We start from the raw sequence: 26,217 nt of genomic DNA on the forward strand, positions 1-26,217 counted from the left end.
GTTCCAACACAGATGCTGCAAAATCCCATCACGCCTCCACCTTACCCAAGCACTTGATCATTGCCCAGAACAGCCTCACTGAAGCAAGAACTACAAAGTTCCGCAACAATGGGTGGGGCAGCGATTTATCTGCTTGGCTTGTTAACAGCAGTTACATGACAACAAAAAAGAACATATAAGCACTGTAGTATAGTGTGATGGACGCAGATGCAGGTAACGCGTTACATGATGTATCCTTTCTTTCCCATTTTGAACTTCAATGTCAAAGTAAAGGCCATGGCAAACCTTAGATTGGCACCATGGTCAGTTACAACAAGCATTATTATTACTGATTGTATACAGGCATCACCATTGCCCGTTGGCACGGCGATATAGATATTCCGGGTATTCCCCATTCACACTCCCACTTGCTAAATTAGCATAGTCCCCCATCCTATGTGATAATGCATTAGAATTAATTCCAAGGTTCATTGCTGGATTTGGATGGCTATATGGCCAAGGCTTTGGGGTAGTTGAGTCCAACCTTCCATTTGAGTAAACATCCAATGTGGAAAGTTGCCCATCTCTCAACCTATGCAGAGCATTCTGTGTGTCGTAGGCCCTCTGGTAACCCTCATCATAGTAATGGTCGGTCAAGTTAAACCGGCGAGAACTACTTACAGAAGCCATTTCAGAGTCTGCCATATTGCCTCCTGAAGAAAATGGCAAGCCAAATGTATGATATTCATGGAGCGGAGAGGCAGCCATATACGCACCGCTTTGATCTTCATCAAGCAAGTCATTGATGATATCCATGTGCGGGAATTCTTCACCCACTGGCCCCTGCTGCTGGTGTGAAACAAAACTTGCAGGAATCTCACTCTGGAACTGCGTATATTGTAGTCCACCCAATCTGCCCTGTTCTGTTCTGCTGCTGCTCACTTGCTGATGAGAAATATCTTTCAAGGGGTGCACATGCACATTGCGACTGGTTATTTGCTGATTAGGAACATCATCTTTCCACATATATTTGTTAACATCACAATTAACTTTCCTTGAGTGCCAGTTATCAAGAGCTTCTGACTTGCTAGGCCCAAACATGTAGCTTTGCTTACCTGGTAATTGGTCGTTCCTTTCAGTACAAGACGCCATGACAGATGTTGCTGTTGCATATGCTGACAATGGCTGTGAAACTGCAGTATATTGGCCTATTGAAGTTGATTGCTCAAGACTTGATAAGGTTGTATTTAGATTACCCTTACCAAGGAAAGCATGTCGGTAGGCCTGTGATATAATTGGGGCAGAAGTGGAAGACTCATCACTCGGTTGTTCAGACACAGTCGACGAGTGTGCAAGCAATGGAGAAACTTGGACTGATGGTGTAGGTGGTGTTGACCTTGGTGCCTGGAACAGTGGAGCACTTGTAGGCCTTGATGTTGGCATAGGAGTTTCGGTTCTGGGTACAGAAGTGACTACAACCCTCTCAGAAACTGTATCTTCTCGAGCTTTTGAGATAGATGTGGACAGAATCTGTCGCGATGCTGAGTTATGTTGCGAAACTTTATCAACCTGGGGTGCAGGTGATTTTTGTGCAGCTGATATGGCTTTAGCAACATTATCAAGCTGTGATGCAGAAGATTTTGCAGTTGCTGAAGTAGCTTTAGCAACTGTATCAACCTGTGGATGAGGTGATTTTGGTGGAGCGGAAGTAGCTTTACCAACTGTATCAACCTGTAGTAGAGGTGATTCTGGAGTTGGAATAGCCTTATCAACTGGCGGAGATCTCGAGGGCACCAAAGTAGCTCTCTCAATTTGTTGACTTGAACTTGATACATGTTCTTCGCACAATATTGGCTCAGGTTTAATTGGAGTGGGTGTGACAATAGGCACAGATTTAGTGTTTGTGGTGGATGTTGCCGTTGCTGGAACAGCTCCATTACTGTCACCACTTGTGGCTACAGGTAAAGACTTTGGAGGTGGTGCCTTAATATTTCCATCATTAATAGTTACCAAGGACTTCTCTGGGCCCTTCCTAACCTGAGGAGTCTTTTCCAAGGAATCAGATGAGGATGCCGAGGATGAACCTGCTGCTGCCTCAGCAGCTGCCTTCTTTTCCAAATGGGCCTTGAGTAGTTCCCTGCCCTCAATTTCCTTCTGAAACAAGCATAAATGGAAGGCTAATCAATTTATTTATCGGCAGATGAATAAAGTGGCAGGATGGCTGATCGATAAAAAGTGCTACAGAACAACTATAATATTGAAATGGAATGACTAACAAATTAAATAAAATTCCAATTCAGGAAATGGATCAGAGAACTTTTTTTTTCCTTTTAAGGACATCCACCAAGTGATGTGTTACAAATATGACTGCCAACAATAAGTTTTCAGAAAAATGTTTCGAATGTAATCTTGATGTATCCAGCTACGGTATATTCACATATCTGGAGGTGGTTCTTGCTTTCTGTGCATACAACCAAAAAGGGAGAAATTTGCACTCAGCTGATTGGAACATGATAAACAAGTGATGCGTTTTCCCGCCGAAACATTATCCACAGTATCGTAGCAAAAGCTCTTGTGTTGGCTGTTCAAATTTCAGAGCATCATATTTACAGTATCACTAATTTGCATCTTACATTTTGTAGATTTTCCAGAAAAAAAAGAACCTTTTAATTTTTACAAATTACCATAATTTCACTCTGATACAATGAAAATCTTAACCATGAACCATGAAGCAACCATTTTTTGGGAAAAAAAGAAGTATCTCAAAAAGATGATCTAAAATTCTAAATTGGAAACCGTAAGCTATACTAAGTATAATAGTAATGTAAATAGATCTGATTCAGCGAATCAAAATTGAGGAAAAAAAAAGCTAAAATTAACTGAAAGAGTGAGCTCAAACAAGGCAGATTTGTCCTAAGTGATTGAGTGAAAATTAAAGAATAATTAAACCATGAGTAGAAAATCATGCCCGACGCTTTTTGAGAAGAGTAGTTTCACCTCGTGCAGTCGTTGCCCAAGCTCACGAAGCCTATCTTTTAAGGTGAGTAGAGCAGTCTCTTGGTCACGCTCACGCCTTGGAGATGGGCCACAACCATATATATTGCGATCCGAACAGCTAGATGATGGAAGATCATCTTCATAATGGGAAGTGATTATACTGCTAATGACCCTGCTGCGCCGAGATCTCCCTCTGTACAGTTATGATAATTTATTAAATACAAGCTGTGAACAGAAGTATTGCAAACTTTAGATGAGATGCTAACTAACCTAGTAATATGGCTTGTACTGTCTAGCAAGTTATTTATTTTGCCTCGTATGCTGCTTACAGTAGCAGATACAGATGTTACCAGTGATTCAATGTCCACGGTGTCCTTCTCGCATGCCTGCACATTTTTCATGTCACTGCCAACATCATTCATTGCATTCACAGGTTGTATAATCTTGTCACACATGTCAGTTTCGCATACCTCAATTGATCCATCTATATTGTCTGACACATCTGAAGCACCATCTCCAGAGTTGTCAAGTTTTGCAGCCAACAGTCCTTCATGCTTAGAGTTCTCCCTATCATGATTTGTGATACCATCTACACCTCTTTCTAGAAAATTTGAATCAGATGACTCATCTCTTTCCTTGTCCTTAACCTTACGACTGTTCTTCTTTTGTTTGGCCTGAAATTATTGGTGTAAGAAAATCAATTTCTAAATCTGACATAATAAAAGAGAATAATAACTGAAACTCTAGAAAACAACTGAAACTTGCCATGCATCAAGCAAATCAAATAAGAGCACACCAATTGATATGAAAAATAATCATCAAGAATTCTAACAGAATAATAATTCCATAATGCACAAATTCAAGTAATTGGATGTTCTTCCAGTTAACAGACTTGTTCAAGCAAACTGCGGTAATAGGAAAGATTTCATCATGTCACCCCTGATCCCAACCACATTAAATTTGACAGGAGGAATCAAAACGAAGACAGAGGGTCTACTAAACCTGTTTTTTCTTAGCACGCTTATCCTTCTCAGTGGCACTGCCCCGCTTCCCCTTCTCATTTTCAAGGAGTTCCTCTTCACGAATAAGCTCCTCTTGTCTCTTCAAAGCAACATCTTCTTTATAGGCAACCTCAATCCCACTAACATGAAAGCAAATGTCAAGACATTGAAGTATGCCATTACATCTCTAGCAGAAAGAGAAACAAATCCAATTTATGTATAAAAAACATCTATCTATGATAAAGAACTAGAAGAACACACTTTGATGACAAAAAAAACGAAACTTGATTGAACAACTTTATAGGTATTCACAATATAAATCTTCTGGTTGAAAGGGCTAAGCATGATGTTTGACCAAAAAAAGAAGACTAAGCATGAGACGACACCACAGCAAACAAATTAAGAAAGACAAATGGAACCATAAACGGTTGACAGTAAATCAATCACACAGGAACAGTCAGATAATCAAAATAAATAAATGTTGTACCTAAATATATGAGACAGCACAAAAGTTTCAAGTATCTTCTGACCAAAACCAGTTAGGCGCCTTTCTTCACGCTCAATAGAAACTTTGTTAACTTCTCCAGAACCACCATCCTGGAAGGATGAGAATTTTTTAAAAAAAATGAGCAGCAAAACAATAAGTATAATGCACAAAATACTAGTAATGCTAGCAACCTCAGACATAAAGACCAGAAGCAGAATAGTGGATGATTGCATAATATTTATACTGCCACTTGTCACAAGAAAAGGTGTCATTTTGACTTCCAACCTCAGAGATAGAACTTCCAGGACTGAGTGTGGATTGAACAATTTAGTAGTTTAGTGAAGTTCAAGGGGTGATATGAACTTCTCAAATAATTAAACCCCACCCCCAGAAATTAACACACTGATGAGTCACTATATTTGAATGAACAAACAAGCTTGTAAGAACATAGAGATGGTCACAGTAGCAAAATATTGCCTCCGTTCGAGCGCAACAGGTTGGAGCGTAACTAATCTAAGCGAGTGTAGGGTGCAAGTTTCTTTTCCCTCCAAATGAACTAATTCGGATTTCAAAGCAAGAAAAATGGAGCGTAAAGGAACTAAGAAAATGAACCAGAACTACCCTTGGAGTACCCACTTGCATCCCTGATTGAAAAAACAAAGTTACTGTGGCCACACTTGCAATGGCTGAATGATGTGCTAGCTAGCAAGTAAAAACATTTCAAAAACACTACAAATGAACAAGTAGCATAACCATAAAAACATTTAAAAAACACTACAAATGAACAAGTAAGTAGAATAACCGAGGGAAGACCAGGAAAAAAACTAAATACTAAATACAAAATAACTACATAAATTTTGAGCTAAACTGCAATGAAACAGATGAAACACTAATGTCATAGAAAGACATAATAATGATAGAATTCATCTGCGGGAGAAAAATCTAATCTCGACTATAAAACTAAAAGGGCAGATTAATCATACGACAAGTACCTACCTTAGCACGGCTTTGGGAACATTTGTCATCTTTTGGTGACAGAGACTGACAGGACAAAGGCTCTAAAGCTGCCCTCTTAAGCAGTGCTATGAAATCACCAGCCAAAACAAACATGTCCGTATCAACATGGACCATAGGTGCTGGAAGCTCCTCGAAGTCCATTGTTGTTACTATTCCTTTCTTGCCATTGCTATGGCCCTCAAGTGCCTTCAACCCAGTATACAGAGCATCCATAACTAATGTTGAGGTGACTTCTTTCTCGAGAAAAAAATGCTTCACCACCATTTTCAATATGATGTCAGTCTTCTCTCTGGACATTCGGCGTTTCGTTTTTGGATCGATGGCAAGCCAGAAAGCACGGAAGCTGCAATAGAAAGAAAGATCAACATGCATTAGAGTATACCAAGAAATCAACAACTATTAAACCATTCATTGTTGCATAACATTCAAAAGGCTTATTATCTAACCTTGACCACTTCATGTCATCGTCAATGAGCCTGATAAGTTTGCGTCTGCGTTCTTCAACAAAGCGTCGGTAAATTTGCTCTATGTTTGTCATGTATACACGGAGTAATTCTCGACGATAAGGGCGATCGAGACAACGAAATGGTCTGTCTGCTTTCTCTCTCCAGTATCGAAGAACATAAAAGATAACAGTTACAGATTAGGTTGTGGTCAATTGATGAGGACCCAGTATCAAGAACAAAAATTCACAAATATAGCTGAGCTGAGAAAATAATGGGTGTACATAAGAACAATAAAGATAGAAGCTAAGGTTTAAACAATAGTAGGTGAAGCGACGGCCTCAAATATAAGAAGTAACACTGGACAAAATACAATAGGATACATGCTTCTTGCAATAAAAAAGGATTACAAAGAAGGTTTCTACTGCATGAGCAATTACATCTTGTAACATGACAAAGAAAGGAAAGTTACAGGTCAATATCTGAACTATCTAGAAAGCACACATACAGTCCGTTTTGGCTTAGGTCTAGAACTATCCTCAACAGTTTGTGTAGCCATAAATTATATTTAATCATTGGTGTTGACTTTGTATACTATTCCGTTGTAGTTGTAAATACACGATCTTTTCATAGATCCATTATAATCTTGAAATTCTATAAAAATGGAAACAACAACTTTAGTCGCGATTTTTTCCAATAAATGACGAGCTACAAAAGGATTTGTTTTTCCATGTCACAGCTGATTACTCTCTTTTTTTTTTCATTTTAAAGAGTGGCATCCTATGTCCACTATCTCGATCGAGGTATGGCGGTCAAAATAAATAGAATAATGATGAATGGAGAAAAGAGAAAATCCTTTAGCTGGATAAAGGGCGGATGTAGCCAAGTGGATGAAGGCAGTGGACTGTGAATCCACAATGCGCAGATTCAGTTCCCATCATTTGACCATCGCATTATTGCCTTTCTCATCATCAAAGCCTTTCGTCCATCCCATTATTGCAAATTCCAAAAATGCAATTTTCTATATTCCTAGTTACGTATGTACTTAAGGGCTTAAGGCGACGAAGAATAAACCTATCACTATATTTTTCCCCCAACAAGACCAACAATCGCTGGTGCTTCAAAAACATGGAAATTGCAAATCCTGAAGACTATGTGTGAAGTATTTCATTAGATGAGGAACTCAGGTAAAGTTTATGTTTAACCATAGGGATCCGAGGTTGTAAAGAACTTATTGATTTTAATCATGAAAACCAAAAAGTGACAAAAGGTTATAATCATGAAGCCAAAAATGTGACAAACTAGCTACCTGATAACTTGAACTTGAGCTATGATTTCAAGAACATCATCAACAAGAAAACCATCTTGAATCTTTGACAATTCCATAAACTTTTTCCATCCCCAATCATGTTCCTTCTTCCAGAATCTGTGTAAGGTGTCTGCAAAGTCACTAAGTCAACCTCTGAAGGTGGCTGTTTAGCTCAGAAGGAAGAAAACATCATTTTCAGATCACCTGAATATTTAACTTTCTTCGGATCAAGGTTGCCCACAGCTATAGTAAATTGCGCAAAATGGCTCCATCCTTAAAGCATCAAAGCTATTAGTAAGGGAATAGATGTGTGGAGAACAAAAGATAGTTTAGGCAACATAGTAGTACCAAACCTGGGAGGAGTTTGTCATGTTTAGCAACACAAAGAAACAATGACAAGTGATTGGAGACATCACATCCTTGAGGGTAAACTAGAATATACCTGCAAAAATTAACATTCGCAAATGAGCAAGGGTCAAGGGATGACTTACACAAAAGAACATCTAATCAGTATGCATCACAAACCGAGCTGCTTAACAGTTTAGACTCATAAAACTACTGGAAAACGATAACAGTAGGAGTATGCAGGATATAAGATAATTTACAATTTTACAAAGACTAGAATGCAGAAGAAAGGGACTAGAAGGTGGCCTAACAGCATGCTCCAAGCTCTAGCTTGAGTTTGGAAGTGATCAAATAAAATTAAAATCGTTGGTACAATATCCATGATGCAATAAAACCAATTTGACAAAATCCTTAGGGTTCAGCAAAGGTCAACATACCAGCAAGGCAGATATAGAAAAGGTCATACATATAAGAATGTGTGTTAAACAGCCAAGGCCAAAGATAACAGTAACAAAAAAAATATGGAAGCCAATAAAGTTATAAAGATCAACAATACTCACAACACACAACCAATAGTGACAACATTCATATTTAACAATGTCTAAAACTTAGGCTACTGGGTTTGTAGCAGCAATTCCAGAACACATGGGGTATGAAACGTACAGCCACCTTAAGGAACAACTATCTAATCATGCTGTTATATATTTCGGTTTCATGGTTTTAACAACACTGAAGCTCCATCATCAAATTTTAATAATAAGGTGTCGATCTCATTTAGACTCCTGTTTCAGTATGACTACAATGCAACGTCCACATTGTCCTCAACGGTTGTGGGAAGAACATATGGAGTTAGCTCGCTCTGTAGCAAATCGATTAGGAAGTTCGCAATATAGGCCACTTGTAAGGCTCTAATTTAAATTTACAATCACAAAGAAAGGTAGTAACTAGCTCATAGAGCAGCATTTACTAATTAGGATACCAAACAATGTAGGCAAACGTGGAGTGATCACAACTCAAGACACTGAACGAGGAATATTTCAAGATAAGCTTTTGGTGTGATATGTATATCTTCAAAGAGGTTCTAATTTCTAAATCGGTTTTTCACTTTCTACAAGACATAAGTAACCAAAGTATCAATTATGTACAAACAACTCCTAGCGCAGATTTATGATTCCTATTCGCGCTCAGTGCAGAAACAAAACTACCCCAGCTAATCAACAATCAAATTTACATAAATTAGGAAAAGCACAACTTTATGTTTACAACTAACAGTGAGGGCACTAGAGTTTAGCACTTAACACCGTTATGAAAACATTCGACATAAAACAGTGAAGAAACATGAGCCATAGAGGCAACCATTCATACATGATAGGCCAAGTGTAACCAAGTTCAATTAAGAAATCAATATCATGTTAATCTGTAACATACTAATAGCATATAAAAAACTTTAAAGAATGTGAAACTGCAGAGACATTTTAAACTAGGTTCATCACCAGACCAATAAGAAAAGAAAAGAGGGATGCCACAGCATGTTTTAGTCAGCCATCAAAAGGAAACCTACCACTTGTAACCACCAGCTTCAAATGGTTCGCTTTTCATTTCTCTCTTCTTCTCCTTTGAAAAGTTTTCTATTCTCCAAGTATATTGCCCAAATAAATCCAAAGGTCTGGGCCCTGAGATCATAATTTTCATATATGAGCTAAACGAAATGCATCCACAACTGCCATTTTACCAGTAAATTAAGAAAAAATATAAATGCCTTCGTGGGAGTTTGGAGGGTAGGGGGAGGCATGTAAGAAACTGACTACAGTGAACAGTGTCAACATCTGAACAGGGAACAAGTGCCCAGATTTGTCCTTTAGTCAACTAATCACAAAAACTGGTGCGCGGACATGATTAGCTTTTAATTGAGATAATAGTAAGACTTGCATTCTACATCAATAGGTAATCACTAGCATTGGAACAAAGTTTTCAAGGAGTTGAATGTAACAAAAAAGTAATTTATTCACAGGGCTGGGAATAACTGCATGGTATGACATAAAAAATATATAGGTTACTGCATAACTTATTTTGAGTGCATGTACCCATGTGGTTACAGTTCGACACAAATGTCTTGAGCACGAAGCACAAGACATAATGCTACTGATACTTGTAAAAATCAAACCAAATCCCGAGCACACTGAACAGCAAGCATGCAAGGTTTCAGCTGACATGGATCAATTACGCAATATTCTTTGAGTAACTTGCAAACCTCTCAAGTCTCAAGCATAAAGGTAACAAAGTAACCATCAAATATCAGCAAGGTGATATATTCAACATATATGTTGCAGGATCATTTCTAAGGCACCAAGTATCAGTGCTTTAACCAAGAGAAGTATCATCCTTTTAGCAGCTCCAGCAATATGCAAGACTAATAGTACAAGTAGCTAAGAAGCAAATTTATCATCGGACTTACCAGCTCTAGAAACTGAATCCCGTGGACTGTTTTAAGATGTAACATGCCAACATGGGAAACTCCATAGTTCAATTGGAATGCACATGGTTAAGAGTTTAGGATTCTCCAGCAACTTTTTGTTCTGCCTTCAGATATAATGCATTTCAAAATTTAGGTTGCTTTGGTTTATGATTAAGATGCAAATTAGACATTTATTACCAGAAAAGGAAAGTGTTTAACCAGATTAAGCCAAGCCACAAAAGGAGCAAGCTACTACTTTAGACTAACCATACTTGCTGCATAACACAGAAAATGAGCCAATCTAACCTAGCTTGGTCAGGATTCGTAACCTAGTTATTTCAGGTCCAAGCCACCCAAAAGTGCAATACTCAGCAGGAAGACTGCAGTACTGATAAATTTTTATACCAGTAGTGGACCAGAGGACTAAATTATGAATCATAGGAATAGTGATGTTTGTTGACGTTTCCTTCAAACAAATACTCTGAAAAAAGTTATAGACCTTTCAGTTTGGAAGTTATAATCTCAGCCCATACTGACACACTGGACCATAATTATAGATTCCAGCACTATTCTACCAGCTCCACATCAAAGCATCATAAATAACTAGTCGTCAGAAAGGGGTATCTGTTTTCTTTTTGCAGAAGATGGCATCCGTTTTTTCTGAATTTATTTTAAATGTAAGGTCAGCAACAAAGGTAGTCCATCACGCACCAGGATCATCATCATCACCGTCGGTGTCCCAAAAGGGAGGAGAAGTTGATGGAATCCCATTATCAACCTGCTCACAGGATCGCCACTCCGAAAGCGAATCACCAGAGGCACCAAGATCCTTGCTACCCAACCCAGTGCTGCTCGCAGCAGAATCATCAATTATGACAGAACCTGCCATCAGTCCTTGATGTTCCAACAATTGTCTAAAGTCACAGCTGCACATTGAAACAACAAGCACAAAGTTACACTGAATTCAGTACACTTGCAGTTCAAAGTCAACAGATTCAAATGTATGATAAATTCTCCAAACTCCCATTGAAAGCCCCAGAATTGCTAAAGCCACAGCATCCCATAAACATAGCATAGAAATTACCAACCAATTAAAAAGGTGCCTTCGATGAAGGCTCAATGTCACTGAATTTTATTGGAAAGAATGGGCAGAAAATCAAGCTAAAGTTACTACTCCAGCCAAGGCCGGCCTAGATGTTGTGCATAAGAGTTCAGTTGGAATATTTTATTTTATTTTATTTTATTTTATTTTTGGTGGAAAACAAACTGCAGCAGTACTTATTTAGGCACCGAGAGAAGCCATGGGGCGCGAAGGGGAAACTAGTGTTGAATTTAATCAAGCCCATGGATGGATGGAACGGGATAGTAGGGCGCCACGCAGCACACCAATCCACAACAAACCAATTGGAGACAGAGAGACATATCAGATTGAAACGAAATCAACTAGTAGAACCAACGGAATCCATCAAGTCTAAGCAAGCTAGGATTACTTCCCAATCCGCGTCAGCATGGATCTCCAGTTCTCCACACCACTAGCACGATTTAGGAGCGGCGGACTAAGCTACGGAGGCGTAGGATCCAGCAAAGAAAGGAGAGGGAGCGGCGGCCTCGAGCCGCTCGGCTGCTTCGGGAGCCTAAGTCTGCCTGCCCTAGTGAAGCGCGTGGGGTAGAGCTTTACCTGCGTCCGCGGCGGGCGAGACGGAGTTGCGGCGGCGGTGGCGACGACGCTCCCTGGACGGCGAGAGGAGGAGAAAGGGGAGCGGACAGGAGAGAGAGAAAGAGGAGGTATAATATTTGGATTAGGAGCTTAGGGCGTGGTGTGTTTCTTCCTCGCGCGGTCAGCTTGCTACCGCCGAGATGCGCGCACCCGTGCGCCGGATGGGGACTAGTGCAGCAGCCTGTGCAATCCGGAGGAGCCAGCAAGCCGCAGTGAAAGTGCGCGGTCCGCACGCAAAACGGCCGTAAAGGTAAAGGTATCTCCCTCCATTTTACTCCCTAGACAAAATTTAAGCGGAAACAGTGGATAGGCGAGGATGTCAAAAATCTATTTTAGACTCAAAAATCTAAAAAGTAAAAAAAATTACTTTACCCGTTTAACTTCCTGAACAAAATTTAGGCTCACTTTACTCCCTAAAATTATTTCATTTAGTTCAATCTACCCCTAATTAGATCTATCTTTTTCTGTTTCGCGTACAAGTTGAGTTTTAATTTCATATTTTGTCTGCTGACTTATAACAGAATGCTCGATGTTAGAAAAATATATTAGAATTTTTTCATGATTACTTTTCATACAATTTTATATATCTAAGATCAATTTCATATTAAATATTCCTAACCTATGAAAATAACCATGAAAAAATCTTAGTATAATTTTTTAACATAAAGCATCATGTTTTGTATCTGTTCACAAAATTTGAACTCAAAATTCAACTCATACAGAGAGAGAGAGAAAAGAGAAATCTAATTAGGGGTAGATTGGAGAGATGAAATAGTTCAGGGGAGTAAAGTGAGTCAAATTTTGTTCAGGAGTTAAGCGAACAAAGTCGATAGGTGAGGAGAGTAAAATGGAATTTTTCCTTATTTATATCAAGAAAAAAAAAGTAAAGGTATTCATCGAGCACATTATGAACCTTGGCTTAGAAATCTACGGAGTTAATTATACAAAATCAATTTATCACAAAACCACGGCTTTAATAAATCATCCAATAGAGTTACGTGGATTTCATAGCAGTAGAAGAGTATAGTGTGTAGATTTAAAAAAACAATTACAAACAACACTTTTCTACACATTACACTATACAAACAAACACATACACGCACCCACAATTCTTCCTATGAATACACACAATGTTACTCTTATAAACACCAATGAAACAATGCTACTCTTATAAACACCAATGAAGCAGCCGTCTCGTGTATACTAAAAGAATAACGCCACCATTAATTTACTAAAATAATTTCAAAAAAATACAACCACTCAAACTAAAGTCGAGAACTCAAACTAAGTGAGTAGGTTCAATGGAATTATGCTTAGTTCACCAAATCATATTTAGCATTAAACAATATCAGGATGTGGCACTTTGTAAAATATAAAATTTTGTGATATATTGATTAACCACACAGTTTTACAACTAATTGCAAACTTAGAGATATAGTTTTCGCGATGCTTTGATGCGTTAACATTACCATTACTAAACAGTTCTGATATTTTTGGCCGTTTATATTTATTTTGGGTTAATTTTTTTTTCATATAATCCCCTCAAATGTACCTATTCCGTTTATAGTTGTAAATTACACAGTTCCTATCCGGAGTTTGAACTGAAACGTCGGTCAGGCGAAGGTGCACGCAAATTCCTTGGACTTTAAGCGGAAGGGAAATGAATCCCAGTGGTGTGCTAGCTAGTAGCTAGCCGAGCTCAACCCAAATCCCGTCGCCCTCATCCGTCCCGCCGACCGTCGAGCGTCCCCCGCTCAAGGCCCCCAGTCCTCGACCGGGCTCCCCGGCCTCCTTCCTCTACCCCACATTCTCCACTGCCGCGGTCGACAACTCGATGCCGGCTGCCCGCGCTCGCCGCCAGCAGGGAGCGCGCCGCGGGATTGGGTTCGGCGTGTTCGGCAACCCGCCTGTTCGTGCGGTTGGAGTCGGGGCGCCCGCGCGAGCAACTCATCCCCCACGGCCGCCAGTTTCGAAGCCAGAAGGAAAGGACCCTCGCATTCACGGTGAGCCGCTCCTCCTGTTTCTTGCACAGATATGTCGTACATGCACAAATGGCCTAAGAACAATTGCACAATTCCACAATGCTGTCGTATAACTTGCATAAAGAGTTAAACTGGGCTATCGCCAAGGTATTTCAATTCTTCTTGCCTTGCATAGCTGCCGAAGGTTATGCTTCACGGAATCCTGTTCACTATATGTCGTGCTAAAAGTTAACATGAGTTCTGACTATTCAGAAATCAGAACAAGCGGCAATTGTAGTGACTGCATAACATGCTTGCCAAAATATACACCACTTGGACCCATGGAAACAAGAAAAATAAAAATAAGATTTTCTCATATCGTACAATATCAGTATCTTCGAAGTCCTATAAGCTGCAACATATAAGCTACAATCATAATTACTGCAATATTTCACTTTTACCCAAACTGCTGAATGATCTGGATAGATGGGATGTGTTTGACCCTAACAAAATCTTCACCATGTTCTCCCAATCTATCAATAAACGAGCTTGGCATGCCCACCAATCTCAGTCTCTGCAATGTAGCAAGAGACTGCAACCCAGTAGGAACTGTTGCTAGATTTGCACATAGCATGATCCACACTTCCAGGACACATGGCATGGCTCCTTCATCAACATCCCATTCTTCCAGTTTCTCAAGTTCAGTTATGATAAATATTTTCAGCTTTGGAAAGCCTGGACAACAGCATCTCATTACTTTTCCCTGGTATGCTTTGTTCAGCTGGAGGAATAGCAGATTTGGCAATTGTGCGAGAACTGAAAGTGGATCTTCTTCAAGTTTTGAGAAGCTCAAGCGCAGCTTTGTAAGGTTTTGTAGCTGAGCAAACCAATCTGGCAATGTCTGCAATGTTCCAGCTATGTGCAATTTCTGTAGACATGACGAAGGCTTCAGTGTTGCAATGTCAAGAGGTCTGATACCATCACCTGAGAAGATGGATAGGTATGATAGTTCCTCCAGATTATTTACTGAAGAACATAGTTTTTCTGCATCTTCATTGTTTAAGTCCTCTATAGAAAGCTTTTGAAGCTTAGTAAGGCTTGCAATCTCAGGAACAACAGCTGTACTTGCTTGCAAACCAGTTAATACCTGGAGTTTGCCAAGCTGGGCAAGTCCCATTGGGACACTGATGCTTTGGCCATCTTGTCTCATCTCTAGATTTCGTAAATTCCTCAAGCACTTGATGTGAAATGCAACTATTTTTATTTGAGTCTTCCTGATATCAAGAGTTTGCAAGTGACAGAGTTTTTGCAGTGTTCTTGGTAGCTCCTTCACTTTTGTTCCTCTTAGCCCAAGATATCTCAAGTGAAGTAGTCCTCCTATCTCTTTTGGAAGTTTTAGCACTTCGCCATCTTCCAAATCCAAAATTCGTACTAGTTCAAAGCTCTTTGCAATAATTTTGCTTTTCAATACAGCAGGAGCACTACTGCTGAACATGAAAACAGATCGCAATCTTTTCTTGTGTTCTTTGCGGAATAGCACATTAGATGTCTGCAATGAGATGCGCCGAGCGCTAGTACTTGCACATCTATCATGACAAATGACGGAAAATTTCCCATTTTCAGACAGCGAGATGGCAAGATCATGAAGAAGATCATGAACTCTGCATGCTTTTACTCTCCCACTGCTGCTAGCGACTGCCACTTCTATCATGCTTCTGTTTATGAGCTCCATGAGGTACTTCTCTGCAGTTGTTTCAAGTGTCTCATTATTTTTCTCTTGCACAAACCCTTCTGCAATCCATAGTCGGATCAGTTTCTTTCGGGAGATCTCTGAGTCATAAGGAATGACAGAGAGCAGCAGAAAACATGGCTTTAAAGGGTGTGGGAGATCCTTGTAGCTTAAAAGCAGTGCTTGCTGGACTCCCATGTCACCATTGTTTTGGTCCTTCTGAATGTTTTCCAGGACACACCTCCATTTGGTATCTGTTTTTTCCTTCCTTGACATCATGCTCCCTGCTGCAACTATAGCAAGGGGCAAACCAGCACACTTCCTCACAATGTCCTGTGCCATCTCCTTCAGATCATCTGGGCATATCCCATCTTTCAAGAAGGCCTTTTTGCAAAACAGATTGTAGGAATCTTCAAATGTCATTGGCTGAAGTCGATGGACATCACTTCTTGCATCAACAACCGGCTCAGCCACGGTGATGTTACGCGTTGTCATAAGGACCCGGCTGCCACTATCATTATTAGGCAAAACCAGCTTGATCATATTCCAGAGCCCTTTGTCCCAGACATCATCAAGCACAAGCAAAAACCGCATACCCCCGAGGCCACTCAAGAGCAGTTGTTGGAGTTGCCCCTCACTGAGAGAGCTCGCCTCTGCGGAGGGGATCCTCATCAGCCCCTTGGCCATCTCACGGAGGACACCTCGCCGCTCCATCATGTTTGAAACATAGACCCATGAACTGCGGTCGAAATGCTTCGTCACATGTGGGTGGTTGTACACCTTCTTGGCAAGCGTGGTCTTACCAACACCACCCATGCCCACCAAGGACATGACACTGAGCTCTGATTCCCCACCCAAAATGTGCTGAAGCAACACACCCAGGTCTCTATCCAGGCCAACAGTATCTTTGTCATGAAGCAGGGGAGATGAAGCTAGGCCATGGATCCAGTTGTCGCTGCAACCTGCTGGTGGTTTGGTTGGGTACTCTAACCGACGGCGGGAGATGTCACTCAGCTGGTTCCTGATGCGTCTGATCCGAGCCCCAACTTTGCTCCGTGCTCTTAGGTTACGGAGGATGCTGCAACTGCTCACCTGACTGGTGTCGAAGACATCTATGACATCCTCCGAATCAAGCATGACGTCCCTAATCTGGTGGACCCATGCTTCTGTGGTCGCGCCATCATCGCCACCACACGCCTCCATTTCGTGCAGGAAGATCTGCATGCTGTGGAGCTCATCGCGGAGCCAGCGTACATCCTGGCCTGTGGCCAGGAGGCGCTGGCCGTGGTTGGCTACTCCGGTGGTAAGCAGGGATGCTATGCCATGGATCAAGGAAGCAAGTATGGGTTCGGCCATGGGAATACCTTTGGTTCTGTGAGTTGTTGGACGAGGACGATAAGCCCAGACGACTTTTGCTGTCTCTTTGAAAGTCAATGTCAGCTGGCAGCATTTTTTAGTATAATTTTGATTTGAGGAGATATTTTGCCCCTTGTTTATGCCAAACGATGGTAAATGAAGCTCAAGAACAATTATTCCTTCGATACGAACCATACATTGATTGATCACCGGTACGTATTTCTTCAGAAAAATATACAGATGCTATACTAAGAAACTGAGAAAGCATTAAAAGTCTTGGAAAAGATCAATTAGAAGCACTGAAGCAGCTTTGAACGAGGCAACGTTTGATTGTGAGAGGGAAATAGATAGGATCAGGCGATCAGCCTATATTCCATTGTAAAGAAAATGAAGCATACTACATGATACGAAGTGTTTTTTCCTGTCATGACAAGAAGTTTCAACTTTGTTGTACATGAACTGGTACTTCAGTGATGTCTGTAAGACTGGAAACTGGATTTTTTTTTCCTTCTTTCCTAGGGTTGCGAGTTTTTTTTTCTTTTCTTTCTTTTTTTTTTGAGGCTTGCGAGTTACCTTTGTACAAAATATACTGTAATTGGCTTTTGAATGGGCTACCAGGCCACAGCAGCACATGGTGCTTCACCAGCCCGGGCCCGTGGGCCGAGTCTGGAGCTCAACATTAGGCTCCGTTTCAGCGCATTTAAGACAGACCACGCCGAGCCGGAAACATTCAGAAACATGAAATTCTTGACTGTGACTCCGTCTCCCTTGAGCTGTGATCACTGCCCCATCATGAGTTGGTTATACCTATTGGCAAAATCTAAGGGGGCGTTTGTTCCCTTTGCTTATTTTTAGCACGTGTCACATCGAATGTTTAGATACTAATTAGGAGTATTAAATGTAGACTATTTACAAAACCCATTACATAAGTGGAGGTTAAACGGCGAGACGAATCTATTAAGCCTAATTAATCCATCATTAGCAAATGTTCACTGTAGCAACACATTGTCAAATCATGAACTAATTAGGCTTAATAGATTCGTCTTGCCATTTAGCCTCCACTTATGTAATGAGTTTTGTAAATAGTCTACGTTTAATACTCATAATTAGTATCTAAACATTCGATGTGATTGGTGCTAAAAATAAGCAACCGGAACCAAAAACCAGACCTAAACCAGTGCAAATCGTGATCTGAAAACACTTCTTTACTGCGCATCAAAATTTCCCCAGCCTTGGCATCCTCCATGGTTCCATGATTCTTCTCTCTTCTGCATTCTCTTTTCCCAAAACAGGGCTACACCCAAGAGTAACGGAACTAACATGATTCTCCTATTGCATGTGCGCGTTTTCGGATCTGCTTAAAAGAATCAAAACCAACAGAAGCTACAAAACATATGCGCACGGCTAGTTTTTGATGTCACGAACCGGTCCAAAATCTGCCATCTGCCAATCACGGAATCACCGATCATCATGCTGCTGCCAACCAACCATTCGAGTTCAGAGGGTCTCGCCGCGCGCCGGGTTCCAACCGTTAGAGTACATGCTCCTTACGGCGAGTCAGCAGCAAGCTCCGGCGGATTCGCGGGCCTGCGAATTGCCAACGTCCCGATGCATTCACTCGCAGGCACTGGTCACAGCACGGAGATGACAGGCCTGCCGGTGCCGGGGACATGCATGCCGGCACCAGGCTGCGGCGCTGGCGCTGCTCATCGTACACATCGAGTTAACGGCCTGATCCGTGCTCTCGGCGCAGCAGATTGGACACGGCCCTGCATCATTCGGCCGGGACGGGGGGCGGCTCTTGAGCGCGTCAAATGGCCAGCGCCAGGACGAGGCCGCGTACAATGGAACCGTGCGTGCGCGCGCGTAGGTCAATCCGTCAGAGGCGAGAGGCCCCAGTGCCGGCGGCCCGTGTGACACACCGGCGGCGTCCGAGGACCACCGGCGCGCCAGGGGGGACTGAACCTGGCCGCGTTCCTGCCGGTGCGGCGCTGGCATGCGCCGTCCCTGTCGTCCACCACCAACCGCGCGATATCCTTCCCTTCCGTGTTTGTGTCGCCACATTCGCTATACTCCCCCCTGTCCGCCGTCAATCGGGGTCATGTAATGCGGTGCTCAAAACTGGGCCACGCGATGCTTCTGAGCTTCTGGCCTTCTCCGCTTCCATGGCGGGCGTGTACCGCGAGATGCTGCGGCGCGGAGGAGTTGAATGCGTAGAGTTGATGGGACCGCAGCGGCGGGGACACTCCGGTCACGGTCAGCTAGTGCCAAAATGCTGTACATAGTACTCAGTACTCACGAGGAATTATGTACTACAGCTTCAATTGTGCTTGTGCAGTACAAGTTACGACTTACGAGTGCACACCTCACTGAAACTTGCTCATAGAAAAGCTACTATCGACTGTCCTGTGAACGATGGCCTTCAGCTGCCTTCCTTTTTCTTTCAGAACTTCCACAATCCAGTTCGATGCTACTAACAGAACCCCCTGCCTGTAATTACCTTGTCACGTGCATGACGAACGTGTATGGCGAGATGTTTCAGACTTGCAGTGCGGCTTGGATGCGTTGAGTTGATGGCATGGCACCGCGGCGGCAGAGACATGGCACATTCCTCTGCTGTCCTAAAGTCACACTGCGCCCAACCATTTGGTCCCTTCTGCCATTCATTTTGCCCCTTCGATATTTCCTTCTCCAGCTTGACTTTCGTACTCCTGTTATCCTGTAGTCCCTGTGTGGCTGCGTGCGTGCGGTAGGAGTTGAGACTTGACATGGAGGGCCAACCAAATCCTGTCCGTTTCAAATCTGTCCCCCGTTCCATGCTACCTACTGTTTGTAATTCAATTGCCACACTGCATTGACCTGCATGGCTCATAGCCATGGACCATGGAGAACAGTGCTACTGTCAACCGCTATACTGGTCACGGATCAGAAAAAGGAAACGGAGGCAGGCGCCGGTATTTACAATCAAAAAATTTTCACCTGCCACATTGACATTTAACTGCCCTATACAGAGACCCAATCACAGGTTCACAACAGCTATGCCACCACGTGATCATCAACCACCCACATTTGTACATCAACCAGAGCTACCTACTAATATAACCAACTAAATAATCTGCCTCGTATGGTTACTGCTGTAACTACCTACACGCGCCTAAACAATCAGTAGCAGCTCGATCACCGCCATGAGCCTGCCTGCCTACGAGTCGGAGACGGGCGCCGGCGAGCCGGGCGGCGGAAAGATGCCCTGCCCCGTGGCCAGGATGGCCCTGGGGTCGAACTCGGCCTTTAGCCGCGCGAACCGCTCCCACCTCGCGGCGCCGAAGTGCTCCGCCCACTCGTGCTGCCCCTTGTGGTTGGGCAGGTACTGCTTGGCCCCGATGCCGGCCTCCTCGCAGAAGTCGAGGATCATCTGGTTCTGCCGCGCCAGCGCCTCCGTGCTCAGGCTCTCCGGCACGCCTGGCAGCGCCGACCGCAGGAACGCCACCAGGTAGAACACCTCCTCGTCCGGGGTCACCACCGAGCTCCTCGGGTCCCACCTGCGCGCGCAAAGATCACAGAGCACCCGGTCAGATCATCGTCATTGTCCAGTTCAGAGATGCAATTGCGAAGTAATAGCCTAATCGAAGCTCGAAAGGTTGGAATAAAGGATAGGAAAGCGGCGGTTTTTAGCAGGATCAGTAAATTTAGGATCGAGCTTAATAAGAGCCAGATCATAATATTATATGATTTTGAACTAAAGTAAATAGTACTGAGTTCGATTGTGAAAGGCCATGATCCATTACCATCACCAGGATCATCTGATGATTCTGTGATACGGCTTTTTAAGGTTGTTGCGAACGAATGTGCTGAAGCTGAAAGCAACAAAGAATCGGTGCGTCTACCTGGCCACTAACTGACCCCCAAAGTAAAGGTGATCGATCCGGTTCGGTTACATATCAAGCAATGACGATTTCTGACTGTGCCGTGCTCGCCGCACCGGTTTAAAATGGGTGGTCGGCGCCACCAGCCGCGCTCGAGATCGATGGCCGGCTACGGGCGTTGCATCCATGGGGAATAGAATAGGCCCTGTCGCGCAAGTGCGCGGTATGTCCGCGGCCATTCAAGGCGCCCCGATTCGACGAACGCAGCTCGGCAATTAATTAATCCGCGGCAATCTGCTGCTGCTACTACCGACTCGACAGGTGAGTAGGTGACTGCGTGCGTGGCGCCAACCATGGCGCACTCGATCGCAAACAGCTAGGCGAGCGCGAGCCCCCACCTGCGCTGCCCGTGCGCTGCCGCCCGCGCCGCATGTGAGCGCAGGGCGGCGCCGTCGGACGGCGCGGGGACGTGGCGGGCTCATGTGCTGTCCCCGTGTCTCGTGCGCTGCATGTGGGGGGTGGAAGGTTTGGTTCGCTGGAAGCGCGGGCGGGGGAGCGGAGGACGGCGACGCGCCGCCCTCCGCGTGCGTGGCGGCAGATCGCGATGGGAGCGCCGCCAGCCAGCCTAGATGAAATGCGCCGTCAACTTGTCTTTGTATAATCAATCAATGGGGTTGACTTACTTGTGCTTGTTCATGGGGTAGATGAGGATGGGCCCGCCGGCGCCGGCGGTGCGGCCGCCGAGGATGCCGCGGAAGACGCCGCGGTCGAAGTCGGCGATGCGGGACGCCGGCACGAAGAGGTTGAGCCACGGGTGCGGCACCTCCCACATGCCCTTGGTGCGCAGCTTCAGCTCCGCCTTGTGCACGCGGTCGAGGAAGTCCACGTACGGCAGGTCCGTCGTGAACACCGTGCCCGGGAGGAAGTTTAGCTCGCCCAGCAGCGCGTCCACGTCCTGAAGAATTCAAAAAAAAAAATCCCTTAGCTTTGAAGCAGGATAAAATATTCGCTTTGCTGACGGAACAAGATCTAGGAGCAATTCAAGATCCTCTTTTTCTATGATGATCTGCACGCGCATGTGACCGTCATCATACCATCATCTGGGCTACGATTATCCTATTAAACCGGCTATAACTAACTGAAAACATGGTTCCAATGATTGGCTCGCCGCCCCAAAATGGGGCGGCTTGTTATCCCACATTATTTCATTTCGCAACCAAAAACCACATTAGGAGTCAATGCAAGTACTATACTACTCCTCCAGTGTCAATAAAGAAAGAAAGGCGGCGGCAATGGACGCGCACTGACCTGGTCGACGGATGCGGCGGTGGCGTCGTCGTAGTTCTTGGTGACCTCGAGGCAGTAGAGCACGCCGGAGTGGTGCTTGAGCGAGCTGAGCTTCACCGGGTTCTGCGGCGAGAAGAAGGAGGAGCGCCAGTTGTTGATGAGGCCCTCGGCGGCGACGACGAAGCCCTCCACGTAGTCGAACCGGCGGACGCCGGCGCCGAGGGAGATGAGGCGCTCCTGGTCCGCCGTGAATTCGCTGAAGTTGGAGTAGAGCGCCCGGATCCACCGAACCTGCAGCCACCAACCACGCATTCCGGCCGTTAATTAAGCAGCTCGCTAGAATCGTTCCTCCTTAGATTACATGCCGATTAATTAGCAGGGGATTAGCTGATGGATGGTTCGCTAAGCTAAGCACGGGGGGAACAAAATCTTGCGAAAGATCCGGCGAGCTAAACAAAAAACCCGGACGAGACGACGACGGCGATGGCTAATCGGTCAGCAGAGCAAGTTGATTGGCGACGAGGACCCACGGATCGGCCCCTACCGAACCCTGGACCACCTGACCGCTGGACCTCTTCCTTTCCGGCAGACTCTGACGAACAGTGTAACGAGAAGACTGTTCCGGTTGCCGAAGCAAAGCCGGAGGAGCCAAGCCAAGCGTACGTGTCGTACTGCCCCTGCTCAGGTCGGCTATAATTAGCAACACGTACGCGCGGGGGCCCTTTTGGGACGCTGCACACGCATGTGGCAGCCGTTTGCGCCTATCAAAGGAGTTCGCGGGCGGCAGGGATGCGCTTTGCCCCCGCAGATCAGCGGCGCGCTCGCCACTTGCATGGCCGGTGTGGGCGTGGCCGAGCTCCCTGCGGGGTCGGTCACTGGTTGGAAAGCGAGGCCAGTGACACGCGCGACGGGAGGGAGACCCGGCCTGGTCCCGCACGAGACACGGGTCACGGGAAGGAAAGGGAAAGGCGGGCGCGCGCGCCCGAGCTCCCGTTCCTCTCGAACGGCGACAGATAGATGCAGATGCTGTCCTAGTAAAAAAAAATTGAAAGATGCTGTACTAGCAGTAATTGACTGCGGTGTTAGCGCGATAAAGAATCAATTGGTGCAGGTGATCTCAGGGAAGGAGAATGTCGTTGTGGTTGTTACCCTTTGGGGAGCACGCTCGAGGGCGATGCGCGCCCGCGTGATGATGCCGAACTGGCCCAGTCCGCCGAGCGCGCCGAAGAAGAGGTCCGGGTTCTCCGTCTCCGAGCAGGTCACCACCTCGCCCTTGCCTGCCAACGCGCAACGCACGTGTACGTGTCAGTCGAGCGATCCAGAGGGCTTGGGCGGGGAGCTTGGGATAACCAGGGACACGAAGCAAAGCTAGGGGGTTGATGGATGGATACTTATGGATTAGCTGAAAACGGCTAGCAGCTACGCACCTGTGACGACGTCGAGCTCGTAGACATTGCTGATCTGGGGGCCGTGGTGGAAGGCCTGCCCGCTGATGCCGGCGTTGGAGAGGGTGCCGCCCACGGACAGGTAGAGGTAGTCCGTCCACGACCGCGGCGCGAGCCCGCCGTGGGAGAGCGTCCAGTTGAGCACGTCCACCCACAGCTCGCCGCCCCACACGTCCACGTAGTGCCCGCCCAGCGCCGCCGAGTAGGCGGGCAATGCCCGCGCCGCGGCGCCGGGGCCATGGCTCATGTCCACCACCACCCCGCCGGGCACCTGCGCCTGCCCGCTGATGGAGTGGCCGTGGCCGCGCGCCGAGACGGGGAACCCCCGCGCCGACCCGTACGCGGCGCGGACCAGGCGGGCCACGTCGCCGGCGCCACGGGGCTGGAACACCGCCACGGGCTCGGCACGGGCGACGCCGCCGAAGTCCCGCGACGCCTCTTGGATGTCGGACGCGTCGATGCTGAGGCGGCCGCCGCCGCCGACGTCGCCGAGCTGCAGCAGCTCCGCGGGCGGCTCGACGGGGAGCCCCACGGTCGAGATGAGCGAGGAGATGAGGAACAGCAGCATGAACACCAGGCACCGCGCCATTGCCGCCAGCCTGCTACACGTACGCGTGCTTCTTGGCCTCGTTGGAGGTGGAGACGGGAGCTATAGCAAGCTGAGCACGGAAAGGAGAGAGGAGGACGAAGAGAAGATGAGAATGGCTGAAGTGGTGTGCGGCGGTGGCGTATTTATAGGGCGACTGGAGGGTGGTGGTGGTCTGGTGGAAGCGGAGGGGATTAATTAGACAAAGCGATTAGGGGGGAGACCGAGGAGGATAGGAGAGAGAAGGGAGTGCGATGTGCCGAGGGGAGGGAACAGAGAACACGGACGGGAGCGCGGGGGGTCTGCGAATAAACAACTCCGGAGGCGCGTCATGACTCATGCACATCAGCACATCCCTGCTGGGGAGCGCCGAGAGACTTGCCGCCCAATTTCTTTAGCTATTGACTGACCGGCTAGTGGAGTACTTGGGCGGTGCGCTTAGCTGGGAAGAATCCTGCGCCTGCCTGATTAGGATCCCTTTGGTTCGGACACTCGAAATTTTGTACTCGTACTGATGCAAGGATTTCAGCAGGAAGGTACAGAAACTGGAAGATTCACCGCGTATGATTGTACGAGTATGGTAATGGCTCTGCACCATAAAGTGTAGTTTCTGGAAGCTGTGATGAAATTCTCTCGTGTTCCAAAAGGAGTTTCGGTTCCAAGATAAGGCAGGCGTAACGACATTGCTTGTGCTAATTGACTTGATTCTGGAAGCACGAAGCAGGCAGAGTCCAGAGTCCATGGTTAAGAATATATTAACCCTCCCTGCATTGGTTCATTCCACGCCGCTGATGCAAAGTAACGTTTATTTCCTGGCGTCAATCCGCCATGTGCAAGCCGTGGAACTTTTTTCGAGTGGAGCCCCGGTGAGGAACTCGGAATTCCCAGCGCCGAGGGAGACGGTTGCCATCGGCACTCAACCAAAAGAGAAATCCTTCGCCCCGCGCTTCCGTATCTTGACCAACTTTTCAGGCCGCGTTGCGCCCGTCCGTCCTCATCTCACCGGAGGCATGCAGACGGGGAGAAATCTACAGCACCAGGCCACGGGCCACTGCATTTATCTCTGCTACCCCGCACCCAAATAAAAGTACTCCTACGTACACACGACAAATTAAATCCTCACTGCTTTCCTGACGAGGCTGCAGGCATTTTCTTCGGGACTTTACCGAAGTACGTGCTACCCAAATCTTCAGCGAGAAACGTGCAATCGCACCAACTCCTGGGTACTGAGAGTATAGGTTGAGTGCCTGAGTACAGCTAGGTACTGAGTGCAACGGTCAAACATCTCGGGTTCACCGCTGGGTCTCTTCTTCTGCTTTCTTCGGCCACAGTGGCCTACTCCTATAGTAGTCCTATGTACTAGGATCTGCCTAGCTAGGCACAGGCAGACCGATCGGGCTGGCAGAGGCACATTTCGAGGAACTCGCCAAAGTGTCGTCTCCAGGCGCAGGGATCGATTGCACAGGATCAGGCGAAGATTTGCCTCTTTTTCGCTTTCTGCTCGTCCGCTGGCACGCTCCGGCCAGGACAAGGTTCCCGGGCGCGCGAGGACGTGGTTTTTCGTCTGAAAGAGGCGCGATGGGGTGAAGCTAGCCGCCGCCCGCCGGCCGGGGCGTGCATGCCATGCGTGTCATGTGATGGAAAACGAGCAAGATCATGGTGGCGGGGTTGGATTCTGCCACGACTTGACGAGGGGGGAGGACGCTACCTAGTGGCTCGAGACGAGGTAGCGTAGGCTTTCCTGCTTTTCCAACGATGGTCCGATGGTCGGATCATCATCGATCAGCAATGGCGTCAGGTACCCTTCGATCGAATCGAGCCCAAATCGCACGCGCGCGCACGAGCTGCGGCCACTGCGAGACATGTGTGCCGCATGCACGCTGGCTGCTGCGATACACACACGGTCCGGGAGCGGATAAAGGTGGTCTGAAAACAATCGCGGCGTTCTGCGAAAGCGTGAGAGGCAATCTTACCTACTTGGGTACCATGGTATGTACGACGACTAGCCCCGAGCACGACAGCTCGGTTAGGCGCTAGTAATGCTAGCTTTCAAGTTTCAAAGCTTGAGCTTGAGCATGTGATTCAGTCGCATGTGTCATGTTAACATCAAAAACAGTGATGCGCGACGTGCATTTGCAGGGACCTGGAACTACCCCCCCCCCCCCCCCCCCTCCGGGTGGTCCAGCCGCGTATGCATGGTACGCACGTCCACGGAAGCAGGGCGGCACCCCCCACCGGAG

General features: G+C 46.0%; 3 protein-coding genes across 3 annotated transcripts; 1 reads left to right on the top strand and 2 right to left on the bottom strand.

Moving 5' to 3' along the window:
- Positions 1-208: 208 nt before the first annotated feature.
- On the bottom strand, positions 209-11,868 carry LOC101779621 (MATH domain-containing protein At5g43560). The gene is made up of 14 exons (XM_004970093.4): positions 11,712-11,868; positions 10,745-10,959; positions 9,140-9,251; positions 7,587-7,675; positions 7,438-7,506; positions 7,234-7,363; positions 5,928-6,086; positions 5,461-5,824; positions 4,465-4,574; positions 3,979-4,117; positions 3,447-3,650; positions 3,247-3,362; positions 2,977-3,169; positions 209-2,133 (listed from the first exon to the last, which is right to left on the bottom strand). The coding sequence occupies exons 2-14, from the start codon at positions 10,920-10,922 to the stop codon at positions 346-348; spliced, it is 3,651 nt and encodes a 1,216-aa protein (XP_004970150.1). The 5' UTR covers positions 10,923-10,959; positions 11,712-11,868; the 3' UTR covers positions 209-345.
- Positions 11,869-13,344: 1,476 nt separating this feature from the next.
- Positions 13,345-17,297, top strand: LOC105914341. The gene is made up of 4 exons (XM_012845851.2): positions 13,345-13,753; positions 14,493-14,711; positions 15,335-15,446; positions 15,792-17,297. Exons 2-4 carry the CDS (start codon positions 14,629-14,631, stop codon positions 16,161-16,163), a joined length of 567 nt encoding a protein of 188 aa, XP_012701305.1. The 5' UTR covers positions 13,345-13,753; positions 14,493-14,628; the 3' UTR covers positions 16,164-17,297.
- Positions 17,298-19,724: 2,427 nt separating this feature from the next.
- LOC101780557 (cytokinin dehydrogenase 5) lies at positions 19,725-24,154 on the bottom strand. The gene is made up of 5 exons (XM_004970095.4): positions 23,374-24,154; positions 23,096-23,223; positions 21,968-22,237; positions 21,343-21,614; positions 19,725-20,335 (listed from the first exon to the last, which is right to left on the bottom strand). Exons 1-5 carry the CDS (start codon positions 23,978-23,980, stop codon positions 19,996-19,998), a joined length of 1,617 nt encoding a protein of 538 aa, XP_004970152.1. The 5' UTR covers positions 23,981-24,154; the 3' UTR covers positions 19,725-19,995.
- Positions 24,155-26,217: the final 2,063 nt, after the last annotated feature.

This window comes from Setaria italica, chromosome V (genome assembly GCF_000263155.2).
Source record: "Setaria italica strain Yugu1 chromosome V, Setaria_italica_v2.0, whole genome shotgun sequence".
Lineage (NCBI taxonomy): Eukaryota > Viridiplantae > Streptophyta > Magnoliopsida > Poales > Poaceae > Setaria > Setaria italica.